Source organism: Crocuta crocuta, unplaced genomic scaffold, assembly GCF_008692635.1.
Source record: "Crocuta crocuta isolate KB4526 unplaced genomic scaffold, BGI_CrCroc_1.0 scaffold204, whole genome shotgun sequence".
Taxonomy (NCBI): domain Eukaryota; kingdom Metazoa; phylum Chordata; class Mammalia; order Carnivora; family Hyaenidae; genus Crocuta; species Crocuta crocuta.
In genome coordinates this window covers 280088-296826 of record NW_027529603.1, presented here as the reverse complement: position 1 = coordinate 296826, position 16739 = coordinate 280088, and the positions used below count along the sequence as shown (strand labels likewise).

Here is a 16739-nt window from a genome sequence, read left to right as displayed (position 1 = left end):
TTGTGTGTGTGTGGGTGTGTGTGTGGGAGTTCTTGCTCCCCACAGGGTCTCCTCGACATCACAGGCAGGGGCGTCTACCGTTTGGCAGGGCTGACAGTCATGGCTCCCCACTTGTCCTTCTCTGACACCATGGGGGGAGAATGTCAAGGTTCTTTGTTACAGCTCTGCAGGTGGAAACCTTGGTGACCCCCGCCCCCCTCAGTCTTTGCTGGCATGAGTAGCAGTGAGGCTAAAAATCGGTTATTTATTTATTTAGTTTATTTATCTAGGGGCACCTGGATGGCTCAGACAGTGTCTGACTTCGGCTCAGGTCATAATCTCAGGGTTCTTGAGTTCGAGCCCCGCATCAGGTTCTGTGCCGAGAGCTTCATTCCCGAGCCTGGAGCCTGGTTGGGATTCTGTGTCTTTGTCTCTCTCTGTGCTCCACCTTCATCCCCCCCTTCCCCGATACTCTCTCTCTCAAAAATAAACAAACATTAAAAAAGTAATAGTTCATCTATTTGGGGGGGGGAGAGCATGAACACAAGTGGGGGAAGGGCAGAGAGAAGGAGAGAGAGAATTTCAAGCAGGCCTTGTGCCATCAGCACAGAGCCCAGTGCAGGCTCGAACTCAGGAACTGTGAGATCATGACCTGAGCAGAGATCGAAAGTTGGACACTTAAGCTACTGTGCCACCCAGGTGCCCCTAGGCCATAGTTTTTTTGTTTTATTCTGTGATGTTTCGAGTAGAACAGCTAATGTCTAAAAGTTTTTTGTCTTGCTAGTCTGTGCCTTTCCTGATCCTTTGGCTAGAGAGAGTAGACTTCTGTTGAGATGTTTTTTATCTGTGCCTATAGGCATTTCTGCTTGCTGGTTTCTTCAGCCCCAAGTCTGGATATATGAGGTGAAAAGAAAACCCAGGGAATTCACTGTGTTGTTCTACCATGTGTTTTCTAGCTGTCTGGCATCCTCTCTTCACCCTTCAGAATCTTCTTAGGTTTATTTTATCTGTAATGTCAAGGTTCTTAGTTATACTTAGATGTCCTGAGTTTTGAAATAGAATGCAGTCACACTATATATACATTTAACTTGACTGTAATTCAACAATACTCTCTATGGTTGGAAGGGAAGAGAGAAAAAAGATTTTAGATGATGGGGACTCTTCTGCCTGCTGTTCCATGTAATGGGTTTTTGCCCTAGAAGTGGGTGTGATTATGCCTGAAAGCATCAATATATGTCATATGTTTATTTGTGAGGAACTTAAAAAATTTTGCCAACTACTAAAGTAGGAAGCATAGTTCAGATGACTTTTATGGACATCCTTAGTACTTCCTGGGCATCTCTGATCAAGAAATTAAAAGACTAATTGGAGGTTACAGTTAAACAGTGACTAACAAAGAATTAGGAGAACCATTAAGATTATTTATGGTATTTTTTTTAAATAAACAAAGGCAGGTACTGTATATTCATGGCAGTTGTATATGAATGATTATATACATATATATGTGTGTATATATATACCTCCTAGTTGTACTCAAATTACACTGACAATGTGGGTTTTGGTTTGTTTGGTTTTTTTTGCATGTAGGTTCTCCAGATACAGATTCAAGAAAAATTCATCAGGGATAGTCAAGGAAAAGTAGAACCTGTACCAGATAAGGAAAATAAAAAACTACTCTGCAGAAAGTGCAAAGCCTTTGCATGTTACACAGTTGATATCAGAGTGGTGGAGGTAAGCAGCCTTTTTAACAAAAAGCACTTGGCTATTTTTTTAGCACTAAGTAAAGCTCACTATCAGTGAGATGTTTATAGTAAGACATTATTATTTTTGTTGTTTTCATGGCCATGGTCCACGTATTTTAAAAGAGACAAAAACATTTTAATAAGAAACCCTTAACAATAAAGAAGAAAAAGAAGCCACTTAACTATTCCATAGCCATTAAAAATAACGGTTATGCTAAATGAATGGGGGTATCCTGGATTCAGTCATGGAACAGATAAAGTATATTATTAGAAAAGGTAGTAGAATCTATAGTTTAGTTAATAGTAATGTTCCAATCCTAATTTCTTACTTTTGACAAGTGTACTATGGTGTGTTAGTATTCCAGGAAGCTGAATGAAGGGTCTATAGGAATTTCCTGGACCATCTTTGCAGTTTTTTTGTAAATCTGCAAATTTTTTTTGTAAATTAATTCCAAAGTTTATTAAACAAAATGATCATGAAGCTTATGTATAATGAAAAACTTCTTACAAACTAATGGTGAAGTGGGAAAAATAACAAGGATACAAAATTGTAAAATTTTGAAAAATTTTAAGTTTTGTATTTTGCTAAATTTTTTGCTAGGACTATAGCAGTGTGAAATAATAGCAACAATACCACCATCACCACCAACAACAACCAAAAAAATTTAACCTTCTATAGAAAAAAGTAGGGGAAATATATTAAAATGTATTACTATTTTGCAGTGAGACTTCGTGATTTTTTTCTATTTTAAAAAAAATTTTTAATGTTCATTTATTTTTGAGAGAGAGAAAGAGAGTGAGTGCGAGGGGGAGAGGGGCAGACAGAATCTGAAGCAGGCTACAGGCTCCTTGCTGTCAGCACAGATTGTGACGTGGGGCTTGAACCCACAAATGATGAGATCATGACCTGAGCTGAAGCCAGATGCCTAAGCCACCCAGGCACCCCTTCTCCCTACTATTTTATGTTTTCTAAACTTTCTTTCTGGGATACAAATCACTTTTATAATGCAAACAAAATATCTCATTTTAAAAAACAGGTTAGTTTTCTGTATTTTTTTTTTCTTAATACTTTAGGATAAAACTTTTGGACACGAAAATGTCTAAAGACAAAAATTGGATGTAACTCCATTGCTGCTGATAGAGGGGAGGCTGGTTCAGATGACGAGTTTTTAGGGTTCTCTTTGGTTTTCAGAAAGCTGAAGTCTCTAATCAGTCCATCTGTTTGAGTGAGAAGCATATTAGGGGTGATACTAGCAAATTCCCATGCCTGTAGGAGTCTGCTGCTGTAGCTATAAAAGGTCTTTTTAGCTCCAGTTACAGCGATTTTTCTATTGAAATGGTGCTTTATGACTGTTTCCTGAGGGCCTGGTGCATTGGGTCTGTGTTTGTTCTGTACAGTGTGGCCTTTCTGAGGTTTACTCTAAAGTTGACTATCTGGCAGAGCCTCTGGACCCTTGAGTCCCCCACCCTCTTCAGATCCATATTGACCCTTTGCTGTTCTTCTCTGTATCCTGTGGATTATGCCTGGCCTGTGAACTCCAGCTTTGTGGAGATCAATAAATGCTCACTTTTGTTTCTGAATCAATAAAGAGTATCTACTCTCAGAAGCGCAGTTGCCTGGAAACTTCTTAGTCCTCCTCTTCATGAGATGGCCCCTGTCACCTCACTTGCACCCTCACCCCCACCCTCATCTCCATCCATGTAACTGGGAGCCAGGCTGCATGGATTCCAGTCTGGCCTTCAGGTGAATGCATATTTCCTTCTTACCCCATCTGTAAAATAAGTGGGATCCCACCTGCTCTTCATCCCAGATTATGGTGGAGTTTTTTAAAATCACAGTTTTGTACTGGTTTTAATGTTGTTTTGTTATTCAATTCCTTCATCTGTAGGAATGCCATTACACTGTGGTTGGAGATGCTTTTGGGAAGTGCTTTGTGAGTAAAGCACACCTCAAACCAAAGAGCTTTGGACATTTTGAGAAGAGAGCAAAGATCTACTGTGCCAGACCGAACTGCAGCCATGACTGGGGAATCTGTGTCAAGTATAAGAAATTTGAGATTCCACTTATAAAAATGGAAAGTTTTGTGGTGGAGGATATTGTAACTGGAGCTCAGAAACTGTATACGAAATGGAAGGACTTTCATTTTGAGAAGATACCATTTGATGCTAAGGAAATGTTCAGATAACCTGGGTGCCTCATTCTCTAGCTACAGGGAATGGATGACCCTGACAAGAAATTAGCCCCAGCGGATACAATCACAGATTGCTTGTACCATTGTGAAGGTATTTTTTGCAAGGCTTGTATCGAACTATATTATCTATCCCTTAACTTCACCCTGTTTATTGTTTTCTGTAGGCCAGTAAAGCTCTAAGTACTTGGTAAAAATTAAAAAGCCTTCTTTCTATCCTTCCCTTCACAACTGGTTGCCGATGTACACTCAGTGGCCACCAGTACACACTGGAAGGAATGAAAGAAAGGTTGCAAATTTTTTTCATACTTCCCTTTCTTTCCTTAACCTACTACCATAAACTGACTTTTGCCCTTACTCTACTGAAATTGTTCTTAAGACCAGTTGACTCTGATTGCCAATCCATTGGACACTTCTTAGGCCTTCTCTCTTTGATTTCTTTATTGCTTTTGGCCCTGTTGAGTATTCTTTTCCTGGAAGCCCCTTGGCTTCTATTTCTTATAGCTCTGTCACAGTCTTTCCTGTTGATTCCTCTATGCTGATCTTTTAAACACTGACGGTTCTAAGGGTTCAGTAAATATTCACATACAGAGGTACAACAGTTACTCATATTTTCTATATATCAGTGTGTGGCATGTAATCTTAAAATTCTGTAGGATAACTTTCAGTAATGGGAGCATGTAAATGATCTAGTTTTTAAGAAATTTGATTTCTGTTCTTATAGTTTATTGTACATCTTGTCCTATTTGTTTCCTTAAACTGTGTGCCCTTGTTCCCTTTGAATGGTCATCTCAAGCCATTTTGTAATAATAGTTGATGGTCAACACTTGGACTCTGTTCTCAGGTGCCTTGGATGAAACTGAGGAGATAAATTTGGCTGTCCTTTCCACTTAAAAAATTAGAATATGTATTCAAATGGCATTCTTGTGTCACTAAACAAGGTTGGATGATGTCCTGAGAGCTTAGTTTAGGGTTGTCCAGACATGGGGACAACTGCCTGAATTTTGCTGCTCCCATGCAGGCCAAGGTATTTTGTGTTCAATTCAGGATAGGCTCTGTAGTAACTTAACTATTTTCCTAAACAGATTCAGATTAGTTGTTTGTAATTCACTAGAACCATCAGTGGCTTAAACAAACCTTCAAACATCACAAAATGTTAATAATATCTTCAACATCTTTGATTGCACAACCTTTTTCAAGTAGCACCTATTTACATCTAAAGGCTATTTGGTGTCCAAGAGACCACCCAGATCAACCCTGAAGTTCAATGGGGTGACATGGTTCAGCCACCTCACTCTCCATTTGATCTGATGAGCAGCTGTGCTGGCCAAGAGTCAGCAAACTTGCCAGGTACCTAATGTCTCTTTGGCTTAACTTCTTTCCTCTGTAAGACCAGGATAATACATATCTGGAAAGGTTAGTGAAGTTTTTTTTTAACTGAAATAATGTATGAAAAGTATATTTTATATAGGAATTGCATGGTAATGGTTACTCTTAGTAATGTTCTTAGTAAGACACAATAAAAATGGATTATTTAAGCCAAACTACTTGCTGATTTTTATTCCCTTTCCATTTATATTTTACTAGATTATGTAAGGTTCTGGTCACCAATTCCAGTGTTGGGGGTTTTCCCATGTCAACAAGTAATTGTCTGACACCAGCCAAATAACCTGTAAATCAACCCAGTTCTGACATTGTCAACCTGGAAGATAGCTTCAGATCCCACAGGTCAAGGGTTCTCAGTCCTAGAAGACTGCCCCACCCACTCCCACTTCGGCATCATTGCAAATCCAGGTAATCACCTGTGTCTCTGATAGGCTATAGATCAGAGGTTCCAATGACCTCCTCTTCCTTGAATTTGATTCATCTGTTAGAGTGGGTCACAGAACTCAGAGAAACATTGTACTTTCTAAATCACCGATTAGGAAAGGATAGAACTCCGGAACAGCAGGGAGGTCTCATGCCCTCTCCAAATCTCCACCTGCTCACAAACTAGAAGCTCTCTAAACCAAATCCTTTGGTTTTTTTATGGAGGCTTTATTATAGGAACATGACTGATAAAATCATTGGCCATTGGTGATTGATTCTACCTCCAGTTCCCCTACCCAGTGGTCAGGAGGTGGGACTGAACATTCCAGCTCTAATTTGAGAGTTGGTTGCCCTGGCAACCAGCCCCCATCCTTCAGTGTGGTCCAAAAGTCACGTCATTAACATCGCAGGAGACACTTCAGTCCCTTGTCACTTAGGGAATGCTGAGGCTTTTAGGAGCTCAGTGCCAGAAATGGAGACATAAGTCAAATATATAGTTATATAAATCATAATTTCACAAGTACCTCTTTTAATAAGTGATTGCCTTTTTGGGATGCTGTTTAAGAATTTTAATAGGATGTTGAAAATAACTACTGGAGATTAATTTGAGAAAAGTTCTTTCAAGCATCTACATGGGTCAGTTTGGATAAAGGTGTGTCATCCTCTCTTCAGCCATCAGAAGGCAGACTGCAGGGAAGAGAAAAAGAACCTAGGATTCCCTTATAGGACTTTTGCACCAAATCAAGCCACTGCCAGGGTACTCAGTTACTATTTATTGAATGAAAAAAAGTGGCAGTTTAGGGTTTAAAAAACTGCAAACTCTTGACTGATGCCCAAATGCTGGTCATTGGATTTCTAGGTCAAAGGCTGTATGCCCAAACCTACTGGGGAGTCTGTTTCATGGGTCTATGCCCCACCCCCATGAGGATGCCCCAGGAGGGCGTCCAGCCATGTATACTTTCTGAAGTTCATCAGGTGGTTCAGACACAATCTGCTATGCACCCACAGGACCTGGATTCTCTTTGGCTCCTGCCAGTGCTGACGTGGTGATGGGTTTCTCACCTGCAAAGAAAAGTGGCCTTCAGTCAAATGCCTGATTGTGTATCGAGGGCTGTAAACTCCAATTCCTCTCCTTAAAACTTATTGTCACTTGAATTTAAAAAGACTAACCCTCATGTCAGCGTTTCTTCCAGCACGTCCTGTGGAACACACATGCTGTAAGATGCTCTGAAGAAAAAACACTGTGGGCAGATGGGTTCCTGTACCGTCTGCTGCCAGCCTGCCTCTCAAGTGAGTGATTTACAGCCTGCTTGGTCATTGTGTGTCATTGTGTCGGTTCTGTGCTAGTAAGACCCACTTAACCCAGCGGTTCCCAAATACATAGACCCTGGAACCCTGTTGTTCATAGGACCCCATTAACATCCTATAGAAGCACAACAGCAGGTCCCTGCCACGGACTAGACAACCAGAGCCACATTGGAATGTTAATTTCAGGATCATAACCAGTAACTCTTTTATTACTCTATGTAATAAAACTAGACAGTTTTGCTCAGCAAATCTGTACTTAATACATAGGCCTCAGTTCTTGGGATACAAAATTATTAAAACTATCAGCTATAATTATATAATCTTTGTTCATGATAATGAGGCGATCCGGCTGAACAAAAACTACTTGGGTATTAAATTCTGTTTGTGGTCATGACACTGAACAGCTTCCTCAGAAAGCAGCCATGAAACGTCAGTTTCTCTTTTCCAGAAGTGACTCTCTGTTGCTCCTGCATAGCCCTGCGGGGTACTCCACTGTCCTCACATAGCCTTGAAAGGGACACTGGGCCAAAAATACGGTTTTCCATTTTGGTGACTTGGAAAACTCCCAATTTTAGCCTACAAAATACTGGAAGATAAATCTCTAAGTTCACAAACTATTACCTGCTAGCCTCGAGCTGCTGGAGGCCACATTCCCTGCACATGGAACAGCCCTGAAGAAGGAGGCCATTGGAGATGGAAGGTAAGAACCGAGGGAGATGACGGGGAGAACCTGGGTCTGAGTCACCAGATCCAATCAAGCCTAGGGCCATGGCCACCTCTGGTCTTCGAGTTCTATGAGCCAGTTATTACTACTGTCAATATTTTTGCTTAGCCAGTTTGAGTGGTGCTTCCAACACCATAACTAAGAGCTGTGACTAATGCACCCTTCCCCTAGCTTCCCCTCCACCTAGGAAAAGGCTGCCTCAGAGCCAAAGACACATGCACTTATTTGCTGCATTAGAGAAGCCTGTCAGTCACCTGAGGGTGCACACCAAAGTACGTTCGGTTTCCCAGCAGGCAGCAGGCGTGATGGATTTGGAAAGCTATAAGAACCAAGGAGATGAGACTCCCATGGAGAGGAGGGAGGCCTAGCACAAACAAGAGCAGCATACTTGCATTTGGCAGGGAGACTGGTACCTTCTTGAGAAACTAGGCCAGAGGAGTTTACTTGTTCAGTCTGGTTGTGGCCAAGGGTGTGTTTGCAGGCAGAGGAGTCTGGAAGTGAAGGAACCCCGTTTTGGAAGTCATAGCCACAAGAATGTCTCCGCAGAGCCCCTGAATGCTGGGAACCACACAGCTCCCCAGGAGCTCAGTCATGGAACACTGAGGCAGTGAGGTCTGTTTTCTCAGCCTTTCTTTGTGTTTTCATGTTAGGACGGATCCTTATTTGAAGGTCACGGGTTTATACAACAAGGTTCTGTCTCTCATTTTTTCTTAGGAGCACAAACTAGGTCCCAGGACATCAGAAGCAGGGATGCTCAATAAGTGTCTTGTCCCTCATCTTGGAAGAAGTAGAGACAGAACTTGATCCTGGGTGTTCTGATGGCCAGGCCACACTCCCTGAGTGCTGAAGTTGAGATTTAAAATTCATGACAAGGAGACTAACTTGTGAGGTATAAGGTACCCTGTTATGGACTGAATGTCTTATGTCCCACCCCTCACCCCAAAATTCTACATTGAAGCCCTAACCCCCTGCGTGTCTCCTTGGAGAAGGGATCTCTAAGGAAGTGATTAAGGTTAAATGAGGTCAGAGGGGTGGGGCCCTGATCTGATAAATCAGTGTCTTTAAAAGACACCAGAGAGCCAGCTCTTTCTCTCTCTCCTCATACATGCATTAAGGAAAGACAGGTGGGGTCAGAGCAAGTTGATGACTATTTGCAAACCAGGTAGAAAGCTCTCACCAGAAAATGAATTGGCTGGAAACCTGATCTTGGACTTGTAGCCTCCAGAAAGGAGAAAGTACATTTTTGATGTTTGAGTCACCCAGTCTATGATATTTTGTTACGGCAGCTGGAGCAGACTAAAACATGTGCCCCAAAATGAGGTCAGTGATGACAATAAGGACATAAACTATAGGACACACAAAAAATCAAAAGATTATGATCTGCTCACCATACTTACATTATTGCGGCTACTACCTTGTCTGCTCCCAACCAGGGCAGCAAAATCCTGGCTCCCCAACTCTTCCATTTCCCCTGTATATAGTACGGATAGGGTTGTAAAAGCAGGAGAAATTAAAGGTCACCCAGGCTTCAAGATGCTGGCAGCCTGAGACTCGCTCTGCTCTAAATATGCCCAGACTAGAGCCTCACATACAATAGAAATCAATTGCAAAGTCAAAAAGTTTTCCTTGAAAATAGATTTAATCTTATTCAAATTACCAATGTTCTAAGTCTCTCTCCAAAACCACCTCCAAAGTCCTCCCCTTGACAAGTGAGAAATTTTCTGGGGAAAATTTTTGAAGGTAGTAAAAGAAAAATGTCACAATTTCTTTAGTGTTGATCCACCTAAAGGTACATAATAAAAAAATGTCAGTGTCTGATCCAAGGTGTCTGGATCATTCGCTCTGAAGGAGGAAGGGCGCAGGGGAGTCACAATCACCACTGTGATCTCAAGTGTGAGAGAGTTCTTACCGACCCATGTCAGGCAATGCCAGCACACTATGCAAAGACCAGTGAGCCTCACGGAAAAGGTTTCATGGAGCAGAGGAGAACAGAACCCAACAGGAAAGAGGACAGGCGACGCCTTCTGAGAAGACTTACTGTGTCCAGCTGAACAAGAACAGGCTGAGAGTGAAAAACATCAACATCCTGTGATAAGTTACTTTAAAGAGAAGCTTAGTTCTCCCTTTCTGGCACTACTGACATCGCCACCACTCTTGCTTCCAAATTCTAGAAAAAGGGCCAAAGATTCACAAGAATAGAGAAGGTAGAAACTGCTCGTTTTGTGCCTGGAGGGATGGCACCAGAACACGTCCGTGTTCGTGCGCCTGTGTGCCAGGCAGCACCCCTGCGGGGAGGCCCACACGTGGAGGGGGGTGCTCTGCACCAAGGGCCCAGCTGGTTGGTGGCACTTTGTTCCCTTCTGGTGCAGCTCCAAGTGCAGGTGACCTACTTGGCCATCTTGCGGATCATGTAGTTGAGGATGCCCCCGTTGTGGAAATAAGTGAGCTCCACGTCGGTGTCAAACCTCATGATGGCCTGGAAGGTCTTCCCGGTGTCCAGCTGTGGTGACAAAGAGGAGGAGAATCAGTGAGGGAGGAGGGTAGGCAGCTCCGTCAGGAGGGGCGGCCGCGTGCTGTCCCTGGCTCCTGCCCAGATCCAGGAAATCAGAGGCTGCCCGTGGACAAGCCCCCAGCAGACTTCTCTGCGCAGGGAAGCCCGGTGGAGTAGGAGTGATGGCAGTGATGGGGCGCGTGAGAACCAGGTGATGTGTGAGATGGTATTTAAGTCTATTTGTTTTGAGAGGCAGAGAGAGCTAGCATGTGAATGGGGGGAGGGGAAGAGAGAGAGAGGGAGACAAAGAATCCCAAGCATTTGATGTGGGGCTCAAACTCATGAACCTTGAAATCATGACGTGAGCCAAAGTTGGATGCTTACCAGATTGAGCCACCCAGGTAACCCTGGATGGTATTTTCTAAATACTCTCCGGGAGCTGGAGAGAGGTCAGGAGAGGTCTCATTAAGGTTGTCAAGTAGGCAGCGCTGGGTCCTTGGCCTCACCTCATGGAGGGAGCTGTCATTTTTACCTTTGGGCTAATCAAAATCTGGGGTCTGGGGTGAGGCTCAGGGATGGGGTGTGTCTGTTCACAATTCAGTAATAAAAAGGTATTTTGGGGGTAATGTGAAAACGCCCTGTCATTGAGCTTCCCCCACCCCTCTTTGGGCTAAGGGACACTGGGTGGCAGAAAAGACAGTGGGGCTGGCTGGAGTTGGGGAGGGGGGTGGGGGGAAAGGAAGTGAGGGTGTCCGCACGCATAAACAAACACTATGTAATGAGTCAACGGCTGCCAAGCCCTCCATGTTGTGAGAACAGGAGCCAGCGGAATCCTGAGTCTAACGCAGTCCTACTGAGTGATTTGCTTTCCTTCCAAATTCCACTTGTTTCTTTCTGACTGTATCGATTATAAATACACGGCCCTGTTTCCTTGGGCCGGGCGTGGAGAGGTTCAGCTTACCTTGACCTGCACTTTCATTCGTGGTTTGAGGTTCTCTGGAATGATGATCGTGTATCGTTCTTGCCCTGTGAGTCCCAGGGTGTCTGCAGTCTCCCCAGGGAGATATTCAAGGGGAATCACCCCCATTCCCACCAAGTTACTGCGGTGAATGCGCTCGTAACTCTCCGCCAGGACGGCTTTGATTCCCTGAGGAGCCAACACAGGACTTTGGACACAGTTCCAGTTTTCTTTAGCTACACGGAAGCTTTACAAAAGGCTGCTTAAGTCAAGTCTTCTCACACCTAAATTCTTTGTAAGTACCAACTTGTTGTTTACATAAAGTTGCTCTCTAGTTATAAATAACACAGGAGCTAGTCTGAACTGACTGCCTACACAGTACAGGCAGTGTGCAAGCACTTGAATGGATTCTCTCATTCCACCCTCTGCCACCTCTGGGAGGTAGAGGCCATTATTGTCCCCCCGTACCCACGCCGTCAGTGGAGTATCTGGTATTTGAACCCATGCAGTTCGACAACGCACTTAGCTGCTCTGTGATACAACATCTCTTAGCAAACTTCCTTTGTTATCTGGAATCCACAGCACAAAAAAACAAACACGTTTTCTTCTATTTCCCTTGAATTTTGCTCTTATTATAGGTGTAGACATCAAAGATTTAACCAAAAAAAGCAACTTTCAGAACATACTACAGAGAAAAGTAAATGATGTGCTGCTTTTAGAATTCCTGTTTCAAGGATCGAATTGCGTTGACTATGTCTTGATATTAAGGCTTCCTATAAAGTACACTGTATTGGTAAAATATAACTGGCCAAAAATAGCAGTGATCAATAAGCCAGGATCCTTAATTAACTACAACACCACACTCTTAAGTATTTGTTAACTGTAATATAAGATACCCCTAAAAGGTCTCTTGATATGTAGGGTACACTTTTTTGACGGGGAAGGGGTGGTAGGAGAATGAGAGAGAGAATCTCAAGCAGGCTCCCCACCCGACTCAGGGCTCCATCTCACAACCCTGAGATCATGCCCCAAGCCTAAATCAAGAGTCGGATGCCTCCCTCACTGAGCCACCCTGGTGGCCCTGTAAGGTACACTTTTAAGCACCCCTGCATGAGGACCATTCGGCGAACTTGTGAAAATGGTAGGTTCTTTAGGTACTATCTTAGATCTACTGCTCAGGACCTCTTGCAGGGAGCACGGGGTGGGAGGAAGCTCGTGATTCTTGTGAGTTGTGAGAGCCACAGGCATAAAAAGCACTGGTGCTCAGACTTGGCTGCATGTTAGAATCACCAGGGCAGGCTTTTAAAATACCCGTGTGCAGGCCTTTCTTCTTACCAACGAAACCAGAATCTCTGGGGCTGAGATCCTGGCACAGGTATTTTTAAAAATCCCACAAGCGTTTCCACATTTAAAAATAAGTGTACAGAGGAAGAACAGGTTGTTCAGAGCAGCAGGTATTCTGTCTGGATTTACGTGCACATGTACTTACTAGGAAGGGGAGGGGCACTGTGCACGTGCCTAGCGCCCGGTAAGGGCCGCTCGGCGCTGCAGACCGCGGTCGTCTGTCCCTCTCTGCCGGGAGAACTGCCCTGCGCTGCTGAGCTGGTCGGCTTCGGCTGCCTGAACCCGGAGCCGCTCTGTACAGAAGTGTAGGCTCCAGGGAGCCCCTTGTGTCCCGGTTCTCATACCCTCTGCCAGCTCTTACAGTTCCCTCTCTGGCTGCGTGCCGCATGGGTCTCTCTTCTACCGCCAGCTCCCAGCCCTGTTCCTAAAAACTCTTTCCTCTTCTGTCACTTCTCTGGTTCTTTCCAGCAGCTTCTTGAAAAGGCAGGCTTTTGATATATTACCAAGTAATCAGAGAACATCCTTCTCCCCGCCCCCCAAACAAGGCAGAAGGATTAAAACAAAAAAATAGGTGTGATAGTCAAACACGTTATCCCGGACTTCTGGAGGGCACCTGCCAGACCCCACATTCTTTACTGTACTTGTGGATATCAACTTAATTAGTGCCTCCCCAGGCTTAATTTGCTGGAGCCATAAATCATTTGGATTGACACTGGCTAAGGCAGTTCACCCAACCCTGAGCATTAAAGCTGAGCTGCAAGGCTCTTCCAGCAAATAAATGCTCGGAGGTAAAAGCTGTCGGCTCCCTGCACAGCCCCTCCATGGGGACGCCTCAAGCGGGTCAGGCCCTGAAATGGTGGAAGGTTCTAAAGAGCTGCCTGTCTACATCCAGAGAGAGCTGCCCTTTCCCTTGAGTGTCTATAAGCTGATTCAGGAGCAATGAGAAGCGATTGTAAAACGTCTGTCCAGAGCGCAGGCTCCTTGCTTTTTCCCCTTCTGTGAACTTCCTGACAGACAATACAGGATCAGCCGCCCAGCTTACTGCTCACCTGGACAACCGCCTGAGAGAAATTCCCACTCCTCAACCCAAATATGCAAACCATGAAATTTTTCCCTACAAAACAAAGACATACGTACACACTTTTCAACAGAATTTCAGAGACTTCACAGACCCTCGTCCCAATTGCTCTAAAGACACCCCCAAAGATCCATGGTCCCCAGAAAATGAATAACTGATCTGAGGAACCAGTTCAACTCTAAGTCACCCTTCACTGAGATAAATCCAGGCCCACCAAGAAGCAGATGCACAAACATCACATGCTTCCCTGAGCTCGCCTACTGGGATCCCTCTCCATCATACTCACCAGGAGGAAAGGGCCCTTGGCTGCCCAGTCCCGGGAGCTGCCCGAACCATACTCTTTGCCAGCCAGCACGATGAGGGGAAGGCCTGCCTGCCGGTACTGCTCTGCGGCATCGAACACGTCAAGCTGAGGAAGAGAAAAGGAAGGTTTTAGGGATGCGGTAAAGGCTCAGAGTGTGAACACAGGCAGTGGCACCTGGTAAGTGCAGGGTCGGAAGGGCCTTCAGTGGCCCAAGTCAACACAAAGCCAATGGAAACTCAACCAATCCACTGCTTGGCTCACAAATTTCCAACTAACTCCATCTACTTACCCCTAACAGTGAAGTGTATATTCTTTTAACTGAAATGCCTAGTCGTCGTCCTGGTTTTAGAAAAATATTCAAATCTTAAGGCATCAAGGGAAAAAAGAGGAAAGAAGATGAGATTTTTTCCCCCCTCTTCCATTGATGAAGCTATTTTTAAAACATTTTTAACGTTTTGTATATTGAGAGAGAGAGAGAGAGAGAGAGAGAGAGGCAGAGAGAAAGGGAGACACAGAAAACCAACGAGGCTCCAGGATTTGAGGTGTCAGCAGAGCCTGATGTGGGGCTCAAACTCACGGACTGCGAGATCATGAACTGAGCCGAAGTAAGACACTTAACTGAATGAGTCACTCATCACCCCCTGATTAAACTATTTTAAAGCTTAAAAAACAGAGAATCCCACCTAAACCTGGGATTTGACTCAGAGACTCAGTGATGGTCCGTTGGGAAGGGTATCCCAACACAAAGAAGGCAACATGTCCTAAAATTATAAAAAATGCGAATTCTTATTAGCCACCTTTTTACGAAGATCAAGACAGAGACAGTAGGAAGTGGAAGCCCCAATCAATAAAGGATAGGAGAGGACTAATATTTTACTGTATATGAGAAATATCTTAACACAAAGAGCTTCATTTGCTTTTCACAAGAACTCTGAATGTTCTGCTGGGCAGAGACCTTCACAAGGACATGTGATATCACTGCTGGTGATTAAGTAATGAAACAATTGTTTCTCCTGGCTACTTAAAAAAAAAAAGTCCCTCAGAAGAGTGTTTCCTTCGGGAAAAGCTCTAGAAAGGTGTATAATCAAACTCTCAAGTAAGCTTTCACAAATTACTATTCTGACGGGTTGCCGGAGCCTCCGGTTAGTTGCACATGGTGCTCCCGGAATCTGGGACAGAGTCCCAGCAACAGCGCCCCGCACTCTCCCTCTCTTCTAAAGAACAGGACATAAAATTTGATTGTTTTCTTCTATTATTGTTCCTCTATAGCTCTAGTGTTGTATCGAAACCACCAGTTCTTCATTTCTCCATTTTTGTTATCATCTATCAATTTCCTGCTTTAATGGGGATTTGGTTCTTTTAACTACTATTCCCCTAGGGTCGCCTCCCCCCAGCCCCCTAATAGAATTAACGCATACATTTTGGGTAAGTCAATGTATTTGCACTACTCTGACTATGTCAATGTTATTTATAGCTGAGTCATACAATATATATACTATGATTTCCTTTTTTTGGCAATTAAAAAAATCTCCACTGGTATTAATGATATTTGTGTGCGCGTGCACGCGCATGCTCATCTGTTTCTATGTCCCTACCCATCAACGAATCCCCAAACACTCTGCCTAAAGTACAAATCTTCTCTAAGGACATTTAAATGTATCAGGAAGTCTCTTTTTTTTTCTTCTTTCATTTTTTAAATATTTATTTTTTATTTTTGAGAGAGAGAGCACAGAGCAGAGGTAGAGAGAGGACAGTGGGCTCTGTGCTGACAGCAGTGAGCCTGATTGCGGGGCTCAAACTCACAAACCGTGAGATCATGACCTGAACTGAAGTCAGATGCTCAACTGATTGAGCCACCCAGGTGCCCCCAGAAGTCTGTTCTTTAAAAATCTTTCCCATGGGTGGCTCAGTTGGTTTTTGATTTTGGCTCGGGTCATGACCTCATGGTTCATGGGATCAAGCCCCGCTGTTAGCCCTGTGCTAACAGTGCGAAACCTGCTTGGGATCCTCTCTCTGCCCCTCTCCTGCTTGCGTATGTGTGTGTGCTCACACATACACACTCCTTCTCTCTCAAAATAAAGAAATAAACATTTTAAAAAATAAAAGTGAAAACATCTTTTTCCTGGAGGGATCACTCCTGGAATTTCAGTCCTGTTCCAATTCAGATGGATTCTTCTCTAGATGTGGTGCGCTCCTGTTATGGAAGGATCTTCCTTCATCAGCGTCCTGGGGATTCCTTGCATTTCCTTCTCCTGGGTCCTACGTCTCCCCCTTTTATGGCTTATTCCCTCATTTTGGCAAAACATTCACCAAGTTATTTCCTGAGACAGGAATTGAGGGATATTTTTAAAGTTTTTGAATCTGAATTCTACTACTTAACACAGGACATGGAATTCTGGGGTGCAAACCAGTCTGTTTCCAGTGTTGCTTTGAGCGCTTCTGATCCCCAGAACTTGCACACAAGCTGTTTTTCTCTCTGTGGAAGTTTCTAGATCTTTTCCTTATCTCTGCTGCTCTTAGCTTCACAATGATGCGACTTGGAGCTGTTCTCCCATCATCACGTGGGCATTCGGCGGATGTAATCTGGAGTCGGAGCTTGTAGTCGGGGAATTTTCCTTGTGTTACTTCTTGAATAATTTCTTTTCTTTTCAGCTCTGTTAAGTCAGATGCTGAGCCTCCTCATTTTAGTCTTTAATTTTCTTACATTTTCTAATTTTTCCTTTGTCTTTCTGTTCTATATTCTGAGAGAGCCTCTCAGCTAATCAACTTTTCCCATGAAATTTTTTTAGGGGCTTTTTCTTTTTTTAAGTATT

General features: G+C 43.8%; 2 protein-coding genes across 4 annotated transcripts in view; one reads left to right on the top strand and one right to left on the bottom strand.

Moving 5' to 3' along the window:
• RIGI (RNA sensor RIG-I) overlaps positions 1–5454 on the top strand; it is a 35640-nt gene extending 30186 nt beyond the window's left edge. For both annotated transcript variants that reach the window (XM_077761852.1, XM_077761851.1), the window contains 2 exons: positions 1567–1710; positions 3611–5454. In XM_077761852.1, the coding sequence (XP_077617978.1) occupies positions 1567–1710; positions 3611–3907 (441 nt within the window). In that variant the 3' untranslated portion in view covers positions 3908–5454. The remainder of the gene's footprint in view (positions 1–1566; positions 1711–3610) is intronic.
• Positions 5455–6477: 1023 nt separating this feature from the next.
• The window catches only part of ACO1 (aconitase 1), a 68947-nt gene continuing 58685 nt past the window's right edge, over positions 6478–16739 (bottom strand). The window contains exons 19-22 of one of the 2 annotated variants that reach the window (XR_013334598.1): positions 13909–14031; positions 11204–11389; positions 9149–10251; positions 6478–6781 (exon numbers count right to left, since the gene is read on the bottom strand). Coding sequence is in view for 1 of the 2 variants with exons in the window: in XM_077761853.1 (XP_077617979.1) it covers positions 6778–6781; positions 10142–10251; positions 11204–11389; positions 13909–14031 (423 nt within the window). In the remaining variant the exon portion in view is untranslated. The remainder of the gene's footprint in view (positions 6782–9148; positions 10252–11203; positions 11390–13908; positions 14032–16739) is intronic. The other variant, XM_077761853.1, reaches the window with a different exon arrangement.